This window comes from Engystomops pustulosus, chromosome 9 (genome assembly GCF_040894005.1).
Source record: "Engystomops pustulosus chromosome 9, aEngPut4.maternal, whole genome shotgun sequence".
Classification (NCBI taxonomy): Eukaryota; Metazoa; Chordata; class Amphibia; order Anura; family Leptodactylidae; genus Engystomops; species Engystomops pustulosus.
The window spans coordinates 96,846,614-96,859,956 of record NC_092419.1 but is presented as its reverse complement, the minus strand read 5'-3'; the positions used below and the strand labels follow the sequence as shown (position 1 = coordinate 96,859,956).

The following is a 13,343-nucleotide window of genomic DNA, read 5'->3' as shown; positions in this document are numbered from 1 at the left end:
TCACACATCCTCATGTCTTTCTAGGCCCAGTCCATGAGCCGACTGCTGAGCCACAAGTTATAGAGCCTGGTTTTACAGCCTCTTCCCCTCCCCATAGTTGCTGGTTACTGATACGTGTTGCCTGTACTAGCAGGTACTTGGGCTCGGTCCACATCTTGCCTTCGATTAGGGATCCGCACAAGAAAAGTGCACAGTGCGGCTCTGTGGTTCCCTTAACAATCTCATAAAAACTGTAATAGATTAGGCCTCCTGCTGTACCGGGCATTACCACAAGAGGGCAGCAGATCCATGGTGCCATAGATTTTGTTCTGTCACATTACTGTAATGACTGGTTCTGGGTCGGCCATTACAAGTACATTGGATCGCTGTGATTACACGGTGATGTATACTCCGGGCTGTATACTGCTTGTGGCATTGGATGCATCTCCCTCTGACTTTGCACTGCAGTGATATATCATAAGGTCAGGTGACGATTCCACCATTGTACATGACCAGTAGTAGTCATCGTCCAGTGTGTGCACATAAAGGGGTTAACCTTGTATCTCAGTTATGGCAAATCTTTTAGAGACCAAGTGCCCAAACTATCACCAAAATCCACTTATTTATCACAAAGTGCCAACACGGCAATTTAAGCAGTAACTTATTGCTCCCATCTCTGTCACAGTTTTCAATCGTGTGAGCGTCCGGAGAAACAAATACGGTATCTTTAGATTAATCACAGGGGCTTGGAGAAGAAGCTGCAGTGATGGTCAACATCTCCTTCCTCCTTTCTGTGGTCCCGGGCAGTGCCCAAAGAAAAGGCTCTGAGGGCCTCCCCTGGCACCTGTGCCATAGGTTCGCCACCACTGCTCTTATCTGATCACTTTATGATCTGCAGGTTCACTCAGTTATTTCTCCAAGTCTGATGGAGACCTCACTCCCTTCCCAGAGCTTCTGTTATCTGACGACTCAGTGCATTTGTCTTTCTTAGGGGCAGTTCACACCTCCACCTCCTTCAGATATTTTTGAGCCCAAACCAGGAGCTGAACACCTAGAATAAGTGCAAGTCTTACCAGCAAGAGGTATAATGGACAGACCGGCACCTGTTCTATGTGTTCAGCTCCTGCTTTCTTCTAAGGACTTCAGTTATTTCCTTCCGATATTGTAATGGCCCGAAATAGCAAGATGGAAATCAGCAGAGATTTGAGGGAAATCCTGGTGTCACCAGGAAGAAGAGGAGGAGATGAAGTGGAAAATGCAGTGATAAATTAGTTTCTTGGAATCTCTTTTTACTATTGGTACAAGGTTTGTCGCAGCTTAAAGTGGTAAAATTGATGCAGTGGGTCCGGTGTTATCCCTTCCCCTCCCCCGGGTCGGGCGCACACATCTCTATGGAACGACACGCACGCAGAAGTAGCAGGAGATGCATGAGCTTTATTGTTGGGTTGTATGATTGATCTATATACACAGGGAGGAGTATATCAGCAGCGCTGGTAATGGATACGGCTCTGGCATTGAGCCCCCCTGACAGATGGTGTCTGACTGCTGATCTCTGAGCTGCCAGATGCATCTGACAGGACCCGGTCTGCACATCTCTTACAGCTTCTTGATTACTAAATATGTTTGTTTTAGATTTTAACCACTTCATAACTAATTGGAGCTGGAAAGTGACACCTCCTGGGGGGTGTAAGGGATCCGTGTCCAGTGTATACAAAGCATCTATGTTGGAGGTGCTGAGTGTATAGTATAAATACACCGCACTATATATAATGGGGGGCCTATACAGAAGGATACGTTGTAGACCCTCCTCTTATGTATCTGCGGTAAGTACAGGTGCCTCTGGTCACATCCAATGTATAGAACCTGTGCAGTAATGTCCTCGGGTCTCTACTCCTAGTGCAGTCTACAATTGGTTGTATGAGGGCCTGTGATCTATGGTGCAGTATAATAATGTCTAGTCATACTGTGCACCTCCTATTAGTTGAGTTATTTTGCACCAAAAAAATAGGACACAATTGTGTTGGGTCAGCGGTATTGTTAGTGCAAAGCTGTGCCCCCCTGTACTAGTAGTAGAGGTGCCTGAAAACTGGCTGCATCCTCTTATAAATGTGATGCAGACAGGTTTTTCTAGTGCAAATTACAGAATAGTTTCAGATGAATAAATCTCCCCCATAAAGTGCAGTTATACTAGAAATGGGTGATGGGTCTTGCTGAGTCTAGTTCACTAGAACCTGCTAAACTTTTCTCCAACTCTTCTCCCACCAGGCTGCACCATGTTCCTTTGCCATACTTGTTGGAAAAGTGTGAAATGGTCTAAACCCTTAATAAATGTGTTCCCTAGAGGCTGATTTAAAGGGGTTGGCCACATTTGGCACATTAGAGCACATAAATTTCCAATAAACTTTCGGTATCAATTTTTCTAGCTCTGCTTACTGTTATGCAAGAGGAAGCTTCATTGTATCTACCGTATATACTCGTGTATAAGCCGAGTTTTTCAGCACAAAAAATGTGCTGAAAAACGTCCCCTCGGCTTATACACGAGTCAATACGTGTAAAAAAAATAAAAACGTCATACTAGGCGCCGCACGGGAGAGAACAGTTGCGGCGCCCAACGCGATGTTAAAGAAGACGACGCGGAAGCAAGAAGAGGAGCCGCGATGACATCGGGGGAGCAGCGCATTGGGACCACCGGAGGGGTGAGTAAATAGTTGTTTTTTTGTTGTTTTGTTTTGTTTTTTAAATTCTGGGCTGACTGTATACTGCTGGGGGCAGGCTGGGCTGACTGTATACTGCTGGGGGCAGGCTGGGGTGGCTGTGTACTGCTGGGGGCAGGCTGGGGTGGCTGTGTACTGCTGGGGGCAGGCTGGGGTGGCTGTGTACTGCTGGGGGCAGGCTGGGGTGGCTGTGTACTGCTGGGGGCAGGCTGGGGTGGCTGTGTACTGCTGGGGGCAGGCTGGGGTGGCTGTGTACTGCTGGGGGCAGGCTGGGGTGGCTGTGTACTGCTGGGGGCAGGCTGGGGTGGCTGTGTACTGCTGGGGGCAGGCTGGGGTGGCTGTGTACTGCTGGGGTGGCTGTGTACTGCTGGGGGCAGGCTGTATATTATAGGGGGCTGGCTATATACTTGGCTGGGTCTGTGACCAATGCATTTCCCACCCTCGGCTTATACTCGAGTCAATAGGTTTTACCTGTTTTTGGTGGTAAAATTAGGGGTCTCGGCTTATACTCGGGTCGGCTTATACTCGAGTATATACGGTACTTCCTGTAGATAAATCCCGGTCCCTGGGCGTGTGATGTCACACAGGTGTTTTATCCACAGGAATTAAACAATGAAGGTTCCTGTTGTATGACAGCAAGCAGAGATCTAGAAAAAAGTGAAATTTGAATTTGATTACACAAAAGATATCCATTATTTGATGGAATGTGCTTAAAGTGGATAATCTGCTGCAACAACAACAAAAAAACTGTAAGTGCAACAAATTTCAATTGTTTGAGGCCTCATTCACACGGCCGTATATACGTCCCCAATAGGCCGGCAATGGGCGCACGGCACCGTACTGTTACATAGGACATGTCCTATCTTTTCACAGCTATCTTTTCTCGGCATACGGTGCCGTGCGCCATATATCCCTATGGAGAGGAGCAGGGTGAGCAGCGCTATGGTACGGCGGGCACACGTGTGTCTGAATGTATGCCTGAATTACAACTAGTAGGACAAAGGGGCGGTGTCTATGAAAAGTGTCAGTCATACATTATGCTAGTACATAAGCTTAGCCGACTAGTAGGTGCTCCAAAATTATCACTAGATGGACTTGTACTACACCAGATTCATCAACCACAGTGCTGAGCCTGTCTGGTCCTACTCTGCACTCAGTACGACAGCACCCAACTGGGGAGAGGGGTCCACCTTCATCCTTCAGTGGTTTTCTGTCCCTGACTGGGATCCAGGATCAATGAGCACTTTTATCCAGCAGGAAGTGCGTGATTCTATGCAGGGAGCGAAGAAATCCTTCAGGTCCCATAGTTCTCCAGGCACTTCTAGGATTTCTGACTATTCAGACTCTGATTCTGGGGAATTGTCATCTGAATCGGAGATGGAGGATAAGACGGGCAAACTTCTGTGGAGGATACAGACCACTTAACAAAACCGGTCAGGGCGACGATGGAATTGTAGGACGAGAATGAAGAGCGTTCAGTGACTGATGTCATATTCTGGGGATTGGGGGAATGGAAAAAGAGAATATTCCCCATTCATGAGAATGGAAAAAGCCAGAAAAGAAGGTCTTTATTCCGGGGGCTATGATGAGGAAGTATCCTTTTGCAGAGAAGGAAACTGTCTCCTTGGACAAAGCCCCTAAAATGGACATAGCCATTTCTAAAGTCTCCAACAAGGCGGCTCTCCCAATGGAGGATACAGGGATACTTGGACCCTATGGACAAAAAAGCGGACCGCTTTCTACGACGTTCCTGGGGAGCTTCAGCAGGACGTTTAAGCCAAATATTGTGGCCACCTGTGTGTCAAGATCACTCCTGATGTGGCTCACGCAGCTTTAAGAGAATATTAAGAGACACTGTCAAAGATCTCGGCTTATTGCAGACGTTACTACAGCACAAAAAGCCTCATCCTTCTTGGCGAATGCGTCGGTTTATGTGTTACCTTTATCTGCAAGATCATCAGCCCCATCAAATTCAACCAAAAGGGCCAAAGAGCTGTTCAGGGGACTTTTTATGTCTAATTCATTTATGCATTATGTGAGAATTTCTTTTTCGGATCCACGCTGGATAAGATTTTGGAGAAGGCGGCAGACAAGAAAAAAGGCTTCCCGAGCAAGATGCCAAATGGGGAAAAATTCTGTGCTACACAGGGATCCAGAGATAAAAAGGAGAGTTGGAAGTCCTCCAAGAAGTCCAAAGGCTTTATGGTTTCCCGCTCCTCCGACTCCAGCAAACGTCCCAGTCAACAATGCACCAGGGGACCAGTGGGGAGAAAACTTTCTCTATTCAAGAAAGAATGGGAGAAGATCCTAGGAAACATCCGCATCCTAGTGATCATTCAGGACGGGCTAAAGTTGCCTTTTACACTGTGCTTCAGAGTGTCATCAGTATCAGGTCTGGAAACTCAGCCGGCCTTGGAGACTGTGCTCAGAAGGGTTCCCCTTCAGGAAAGAGGCACAGGGTTTTATTCAACCCTTTTCTTCATAAAGAAACTGGATGGTTCTCTACAAACTATTATAAACCTAAAGCTTCTAAACCAGTACCTACAAATAGACAGATTCGAGACGGAGTCCATAAGATCTATAGATCTGTCAGATGCCTATATATCCCAGCTGCCAGAAGTACCTGAGAGTAGCAGTAATGCTAGGGGGAATTCTAACGCATCTCCAGTTCAGGGCCCAATCAGACTAATATCAGAAGTGGCAGCTTATGTAAGAAGGCATCATGGGATCTTCGCATCATATCTGGACTACTTTCTCCTGGTAGGGAAATCAATAGAACTAACAGTTCAGATGGATCTGGTTCTTGGGATCTTGCACTGTTTTGGATGGATTGTGAATCTGAAACAAATCATCTGTTACACCCTCCAGGTCGAAGATATTTCCAGGAATCCGTGTGGATTCAAGTTGCCAGAGATCTTATCTTCAAAATCTTTTTGGGAGGAAGAAAAGACCTCGGTAGAGGAATTTCGCAAAAAAAGTCTCTTATGATGAGAACAGTAATGAGAACTCTTGGCTTATTCACAGCAGCCATACAAGCGGTGCCATGGGCAATGTTCCATGCCAGACCCTTACAGCTACATATGTTAAGGGGCTGGGATGAAAACCAGGCCAGTTTAGACCAGAAGATTCCACTCCCTCAGGTTGTATTGAACTCCCTAGATTGTTGGTCAAGAGAAGAGAACCTCCAGGAGAGGAGATCATGGAAGGAGGAGAAACCTCTATCTCTAGTGACGGACGCAAGGGCCTGGGGATGGGGAGCTCAGATGGGGGAGTTTCTGTACTGGGGCATGGAGCAAGGAGGTTCACAGAATGTCCTCAAATTCCTGAGAATTGAGAACTATCAGAGAATCCTTACTAGTTGTCCAAGGAACAGATCTGAAAATTCTGTTGGACAACGTGACGGCAGTAGCTTTCATAAATCGTCAGACCACCTCCGATGAACCTGACATATCTGATTCTTCAAGTTGCAGAAAACAACTTGAATTCGCTCTCTGCCGTGCACATAAGAGGAAAGGAACATCTAAAGGCCAACTTTTCAAGTCCTCTCCTCTTGCATCAGAGAGAATGGTCCCTGCACAAGGATGTCTTTCAGTAGACTAGAAATGGGGGAGACTAGAAATAGACTTGTTTGCCACCAGGAAGACCAGGCAGGTCAAAGAATTCTGCTCGCTAGATCCAAAAGACCATCCAACGAGCCTCAATGCTTTCTCGATAGAATGGAATTGTGGTTTCTCTTACACTCCCCCCCCCCCCCCCCCCCCCCCCCCTCTATCAATCCTACCAAGAGTTCTGAGGAAGATAAGACCGGACCAGGCCAGAATCATTCTGATAGCCCCTTCTGGCCCAGGAGGGCATGGTTCTCGATACTCGGGGAGCTTTCGGTGTGGGATCCTTGGATGCTCCCAGAGGTAAGATTTTCTGTCCTGAGGGACCAGTATTCCACCTGCAGATAATGAATCTCCATCTGACAGCTTGGAGTTTGAGAGGCGCATTCTGATCAGGAAGGGCCTATTGGATAAGGTAATTGCAACCTTGCAGAAGAGCAGAAAGGTAGTTACCTTAAAAATTTATTTCCGAGTCTGGAAAGTGTTTTCTAGCTTCTGTAGTCCAGAAGAAGTAGATTTGAATCATTAAAATATAGCAAAGATTTTGGCCTTTCTACAAGCTAGATAATGGTTTTAGGAGCCATTTTAAGCCTTAAAAATCGTCCCCTTAATGCTGCAGGTAGTTTTTCTAGTGGCAATTACCTCAGCCCATAGGGGTGGGGAAAATTCGCCCTATCCTGGAGAGCGCCCTTCACTAAAATTCTGGAAGATGGTCGTCCTTACAATAGATCCGGTTTTTCTTCCTAAGGTGGCCACAAAGTTCCATCGGTCTCCGGAGATCAGGCTCCCTACTTTCTGTAATAATCTACAGACAGGGAAGAGAATGGGGTAAGCTGGATGTGGAGAGGGACATTGAGATCTATTTGGCCAGATCTAAAGATTGGAGAAATTTATCCTATTTGGAGGAAAGAATAAGTGCAGGATGACCTCGGCTAGAGCTATATCTAGGTGGATGTAACTGGTCATGAGTTCAGTGTATGTAGCGGCTGATCGGCCAGTGCCGGAGGGGCTTGGAGCCCCTTCTACCAGGGCAGTCTCCTCTTAGTGAGCAGAATTTAGAGCGTTGTCAGTAAGCCAGATCTGTCAGGCTATATACTATAGACTAGATGTGGCGGGTGCACACAAATTAACTTTTGGGAGCCGGCATGGGTTTGCTAAGAATAGAAGTTGTCAGACTAACCTTATCTGCTTCTATGAAGAGGTGAGCAGGTGCCTGGATGGAGGAGCAGCTGTGGATATTGTGTTCTTGGACTTTGCAAAGACATTTGACACTGTCCCTCATAGACGCCTGATGGGTAAAATTAGGGCTATTGGTTTGGCAGAAATCATTTTGCAATTGGATTGAGAACTGACTGAAGGATCGTATCCAGAAAGTTGTGGTCAATGATTCCTACTCGGAATGGTCACCAGTTATGAGTGGTTTACCCCAGGGTTCTGTGCTTGGCACACTACTATTTAATATATGTATTAATGATATGGAGGTAGGAATTAATAGCACTGTGTCTATTTTTGCAGATGACACCAAGCTGTGTAGTGTAATACAGTCTGCAGGATGGGAGTAGTAGTACAAGCTGTGTAGTGTAATACAGTCGATGGAGGATGTCCATAGGCTGCAGGGTGACTTGGACAAACTGAATGTTTGGTCATCCACTTGGCAAATGAGGTTTAATGTGGATAAATGTAAGGTTATGCACCTGGGGGCTAATAATCCACAGGCAAAATATGTCCTTGGGGAGTAAATCTGGGAGAGTCCCTTGTTGAGAAGGACCTGGGGGTACTAGTAGATCATAAATTGAATAACAGCATGCAATGTCAAGCAGCTGCCTCTAAAGCTAGTAGGATCTTGTCATGTATCAAAAGTGGTCTGGACTCTCGTGATAGGGATGTAATATTACCACTATACAAGGCATTGGTTAGGCCTTGGTTCTGGGCTCCGGTCCATAAAAAGGAGGCTCTGGAGCTGGAGAGGGTTTGTGTATAGCCACAAAACTGATAAGGGGTATGGAGGGTCTCGTTTATGAGGAAAGTTTAAAACAACTAGATTTATTTAGTCTGGAAAAGAGACGACTACGAGGGGACATGATAAATTTATATAAATAATATGAATGGTCCATACAAAAAATATGGTGGTAAATTGTTTCAGATTAAATAAAATCAAAAGACGAGGGGGCACTGTCTCCGTTTGGAGAAATCAAGGTTTAATGACCGGGGACGACAGGGCTTTTTTACTATGAGAACTGTCACTCTGTGGAATAGCCTGCCTCAGGCGCTGGTCACAGCAGGGACAGCAGAGCGCTTCAAGAAGGGTCTAGATGCCTTTTTATACCTAAATAACATTGATGGTTATGTTATATAGAATTGTTTCCCATAAATCCCTTCCCTTCCTTGGTTGAACTTGTTGGACAAGTGTCTTTTTTTCAACCGTATAAACTGAGTGTTGTCTTCAGTGATCCCTCCCTAATTTCTATACCGGATTACCCAACCGGAGAGATTACCGATTTCCCCCAGAGAGATTGCTAATTACTCACCGGTAATCGTGTTTACTTGAACCGCGACAGCCCCCCGGGTATTCCCACCTGTGTGTGTGGCACTGGTGTGTGTATCATAACCTTGGGGTGATGAGCATCTATCGTCTTGAATGAGACCAGTGGTCAGAAATGACCAATCATTGAGCCCCTTACAGTCTCTGTGATCCAATGGAGGTGGGGCCACACACTTAAAGTTCTGGGTTTCCTGTCCCTGGGGATGGACCCCTCTCTCCGGTTGGGTGCTGTCATGGTTCAAGGAAACACAATTACAGGTAATTACGGATTTCCTTTATTTATTTCCGCTTCCATTAGCAGAAGACCACCAGCCACATATTGTGGGAATGTAACAATGTGTCTTGTTGTGTCAGGTCTTCTCACTGGTGCAGTATATGACTGACCCTCCAGACATCAGACCTAGTGTTCTGCCCTTCAAATATTCTAGGGCACAGTTTAGACCAACCATTTCCCCAGAGGACTGGAGACTTTAACCCTTTCAGTACCGATGGTCATTGGGTCATTTTTTGTTCTTCACTTCCATTTTTCACTCCCCACCTTAAAAAATTGAACTTTTCTATTTTTCCATGTACAGAGCTCTGTGGTGGCTTGTTTTCTGCGTAACAAATTGCACTTCATAGTAAGCGGGGAAAAATTTAAAATGCAGTGAAAAAGAATGTATTCACACCATATTCTTGTGGGCTTGGATTTTACGGATTTCACTGTGCGCCCCAAATGACAGGTCTATTTATTCTTTGGGTCAGTACGGTCACGGGGATACCAAATTTTGTATACGTTTTATGTTTTCATACATTTACAAAAATTAAAACCTCCTGTACAAATTTTTTTTTTTTTTTTTTAATTTTGGCATGTTCTGGCGCTAATAACTTTTTTATAATTCAGTGTACGGATCTGTGGGTGGTGTCATTTTTTTGCCACTTTTGATGACTTTTTCAATGCTATTATTTTTGGGACTGTACCACCTTTAATCACTTTTTATTGTTTTTTTTTTTTCTTTTTAAATGGTAAAGTGCCATTGTTGACTTTGGGCACTATTTTCCTTTATGGGGTTAAATGCAGTGAAAAAAAAACCTTGCTATATTTTGATATAACTGCCATTTTCGGTTTATTTGGATTTTTATGTTTTTTTCATTATATATTTTGAAAATTTTTTTAATTTTTACTATTTTTCAGACTCCCTAGGGTACTTTAACCCTAGCTTGTCCGATTGATTCTACCACATACTGCCATACTACAGTATGGCTGTGTATGGGAATTTTTCCTCATTCATTACAATGTGCTAAAACAAGACAGCCTTTGGTCTTTGGAAGACCCGAAGCTGTCATGGCGACGGATCGCTGCTCCCCGATGACGTCACGGGGAGCGATGATCCTCGGCAAGATGGCTGCGCCCAATACTCAATGCACTGGGACCTGATGCGCGCTGTACTACTACGCGTGTCGGTAAGGGGTTAAATGACAAGATTTTTGGAAAAGTTTCATGTTATAACAAATTTAACTTTTTTTTTTTCAAGACATGGGAGACTTTATCTTGATACAATAGTTTTAGTAATTACATAATTAATTAAAATTTGCCAATAATTGACTACAAATGTGAAAAAATAAGATTTTCTAATTTTTCCAACTAAAGTGTTAGGTTTTAAAAAAAAAAAAAAAGTAGTAACTTTTACCAGTTACAGCATCATCCCATTGCCTTTTCCCATTTTCAGCTACTGCTGCCGGCGGACCGGCTGGAGAGGAGCTCACATCAAACACGTAGAAACACAATTCTGGTGTCATATTAAACAGGAGACTCTCCCCTTGGTGAATGGATTGTGCACATTTTACAGAACAGGAGATGTCCACCCTTGTAATTGTACTAAAAATTGAGTCCATGAGAACGTGACGCAAATTTTCCACATTTAGAATTTTTTTATGTCACTGAGTAGTAAAAATTGTTAGGCACAAAATAAGGCTACATTCACACTAAGTATGCCCGCCGTACTATGGCACTGCGGAGAGGAGCAGGGGATGAGTGCAGCTCACCCCAGCACTGTATTCCGTAGATAGATAGGACACAGCACGTGTGCTGCACCGTACCACCACCCTGTACCGGGCCGCGAGCCCATAGAAGTGTAGGAGGGGGGGGGGGAACGACGTATATCAGCCTTATATTTGTCCCACATACGTTTGTGTGAATGTAGCCTAAGCCGCACACAGCTCTGTACACGGAAAAATTAAAAAAAAGTTATGGATTTTTGAAGATGGAGAGCGAGAAATGAGCGAAAAAAACCCTGTGTCCTTAAGGGGTTAAAGAAAACTTTAAACTACTAATAGTTTTGATATGTAAAGAGATAATTTATGTAAAGAGTAATTTAAGGAAGTGCATAGCAGAATATAAAAAATTGACGTGGACATTCAGGCACCAATGACCGTGAGTCACGAATGGGAAACCTGGTGCAGTATAAGACGGAGGAGGTGAACTCTGCGCCTTCTAGTAGTTGGTCTCGTTACATTGCACAGAATTCTGTGATTTGTACAAACCCCGGTCTCATGTATGAAGGGTTATAGATACTTGTCAGGCACTTCTATAACTAATATGACAAATGGGTGTGGCTTCACAACAAAAATACTGCTATCCTGACAGCTTATTTTATGCCAGAAAACTTGGCCAAAATTCTAAGTAACAGGAAGTGCAGAGCAGGGTTAGAGCGTCTTCTACCTATGCACCAGATGTATCGCCCTGCACCCCCGGTAACCGCTAGGGGTCATGTATCCTGCTCCGATGCATGTGAAAGCCCCGTCCTCCCCAGGGCGGCTGCACCGGTGTAGATTTGTGTTCTTACCAGCGACTGTGCACACGGAGATGGTATAAAGTGCAATATAATCACAAGGCCGAGCAGTTTACCAGGAATTGTGATTTCAGGGAAGCAGAAGGCTGAGGCTATTGGCTGTCAGGGTAAGTAGCAGGTTGGTTGTACTTTGTGTCATGGCTCCAGTTGGTTCTGGGCACTGATAGAGAGGACAGGAGTCACAGCAGGAAGACAATTATTCTTATATTGTGTATCACATCCCTGCATCACCCTCCTCCCCTCTTGTTAGTGAAGGTTTCAGGCCTGGGATCCATCTTCCTGGACATTTCTCTACCACGTTCCTTATCTAAAAGTAAATGTTTCCAACATAGATTTTCCTTAAATTCAAAACTGTACAGCAATAATGCAGCAAAGATATAAATATATAAAATCATGAGCAGAGACCCGGCCGGGATCCATGGGAACACAGGGAATACAATAACGGATGTAATATCTATCGGAGTAGATGGACGTGTCCTGGCGTCAGTCTCTTGTGCAGGATATGACATACATTTGGGGGATCCCTGGTGCCTCGGGCGGAGGATGGTGCACAACAACGTGGCAGCTGCTCACAGGTTGAAACAAGAAATCTATCATCCAGTGTTTGTGATAAATAGGAATACGTCGCACTCTCACTACATCCTCACTCGCACACGTCTCTATACAAAGTATCGCTCTGGAATGTCTTACTACCACTAACCTCTCATCCCTACACAAACCCATCCGCTCCCCAGCCAGCACCTCTGCCGGGAAGATGCTACCCCCACAGTCTCCGGGGCTGGAATAGTGGGTGGAGGGGCTGCAGCGGGCCAGCTCGCTCTGGATGCTCTGTCCTTACATTAACCACTTCAGTTCCTCTCCACTTGTGCTCTTGCTTTTTGCCTGCTGCGGGCCGGGGGGCATTGTGCCGGTAATGGGAACATGGTGGGAACGGCGCTCAGTTTCTCCAGGATCTCGCGGGGCAGGACGCTAAGTCTTATTTTTCCACGTGCGCGGCGGAAGCCATTTTCTGTCCCCAGGCAGGTGTAGAGGCCGGCGTCATTTATCTGTACAGAGCGTAGAATAGCGCCCCCTTCCATGGGGTGGAGACGTACCTGGCGAGGACACACAATATCACTTGTGTTATAACGTGTGGCATGTACTATACACCACAGCCCTGATCTTACATGGAGACATACATATTTGTGGTAGGTCAGTCTTAATATGTGATGGGCAGCAAGCAAAACTATACTGGTCAGACCTAGTGGGTAATTTTGCAAAAAAAACAAAAACAGTGAACACCCCCTCCAAAAACTGCACAAGAATTTAGCGCTTATTACACTGCTGCTGCTGCTGAAGCAGTGATAAATCTCCCCCTAAAATGACTGGAATAATGACATTTAAAGGCTGCCACTGTTCTTATATACAACTATGGGCCAGTTCACATCTCTGTAATATGTTTTATTATTGCCTTCAGTTTGCTTATTTTTTTTGGAGACAAAACCAGGATCAGGGGAACACACAGAGCAGGGGCAAGTCTACCAGCAATTATAAGGGAAAGGTTTGCACTTGTTCTGTGTGTAAAAGGGTTGTCCAAGGGTATTAAAAAAAAAAAAACCTTGGGTGGCTGGGATGGGGCGGGTTAAAAAAACCCACAAACCTGTACTTACCTCCACGTGACCGATCCATGCCC

At 45.2% G+C, this 13,343-nt stretch overlaps 1 protein-coding gene across 1 annotated transcript in view; it reads right to left on the bottom strand.

Moving 5' to 3' along the window:
• Nucleotides 1-11,857: 11,857 nt before the first annotated feature.
• Nucleotides 11,858-13,343, bottom strand: part of LOC140077244 (semaphorin-3F-like) — a 47,716-nt gene continuing 46,230 nt past the window's right edge. Inside the window, exon 18 of the mRNA XM_072124233.1 lies at nucleotides 11,858-12,765. Within this exon, the coding sequence (XP_071980334.1) occupies nucleotides 12,520-12,765 (246 nt within the window). The 3' untranslated portion in view covers nucleotides 11,858-12,519. The remainder of the gene's footprint in view (nucleotides 12,766-13,343) is intronic.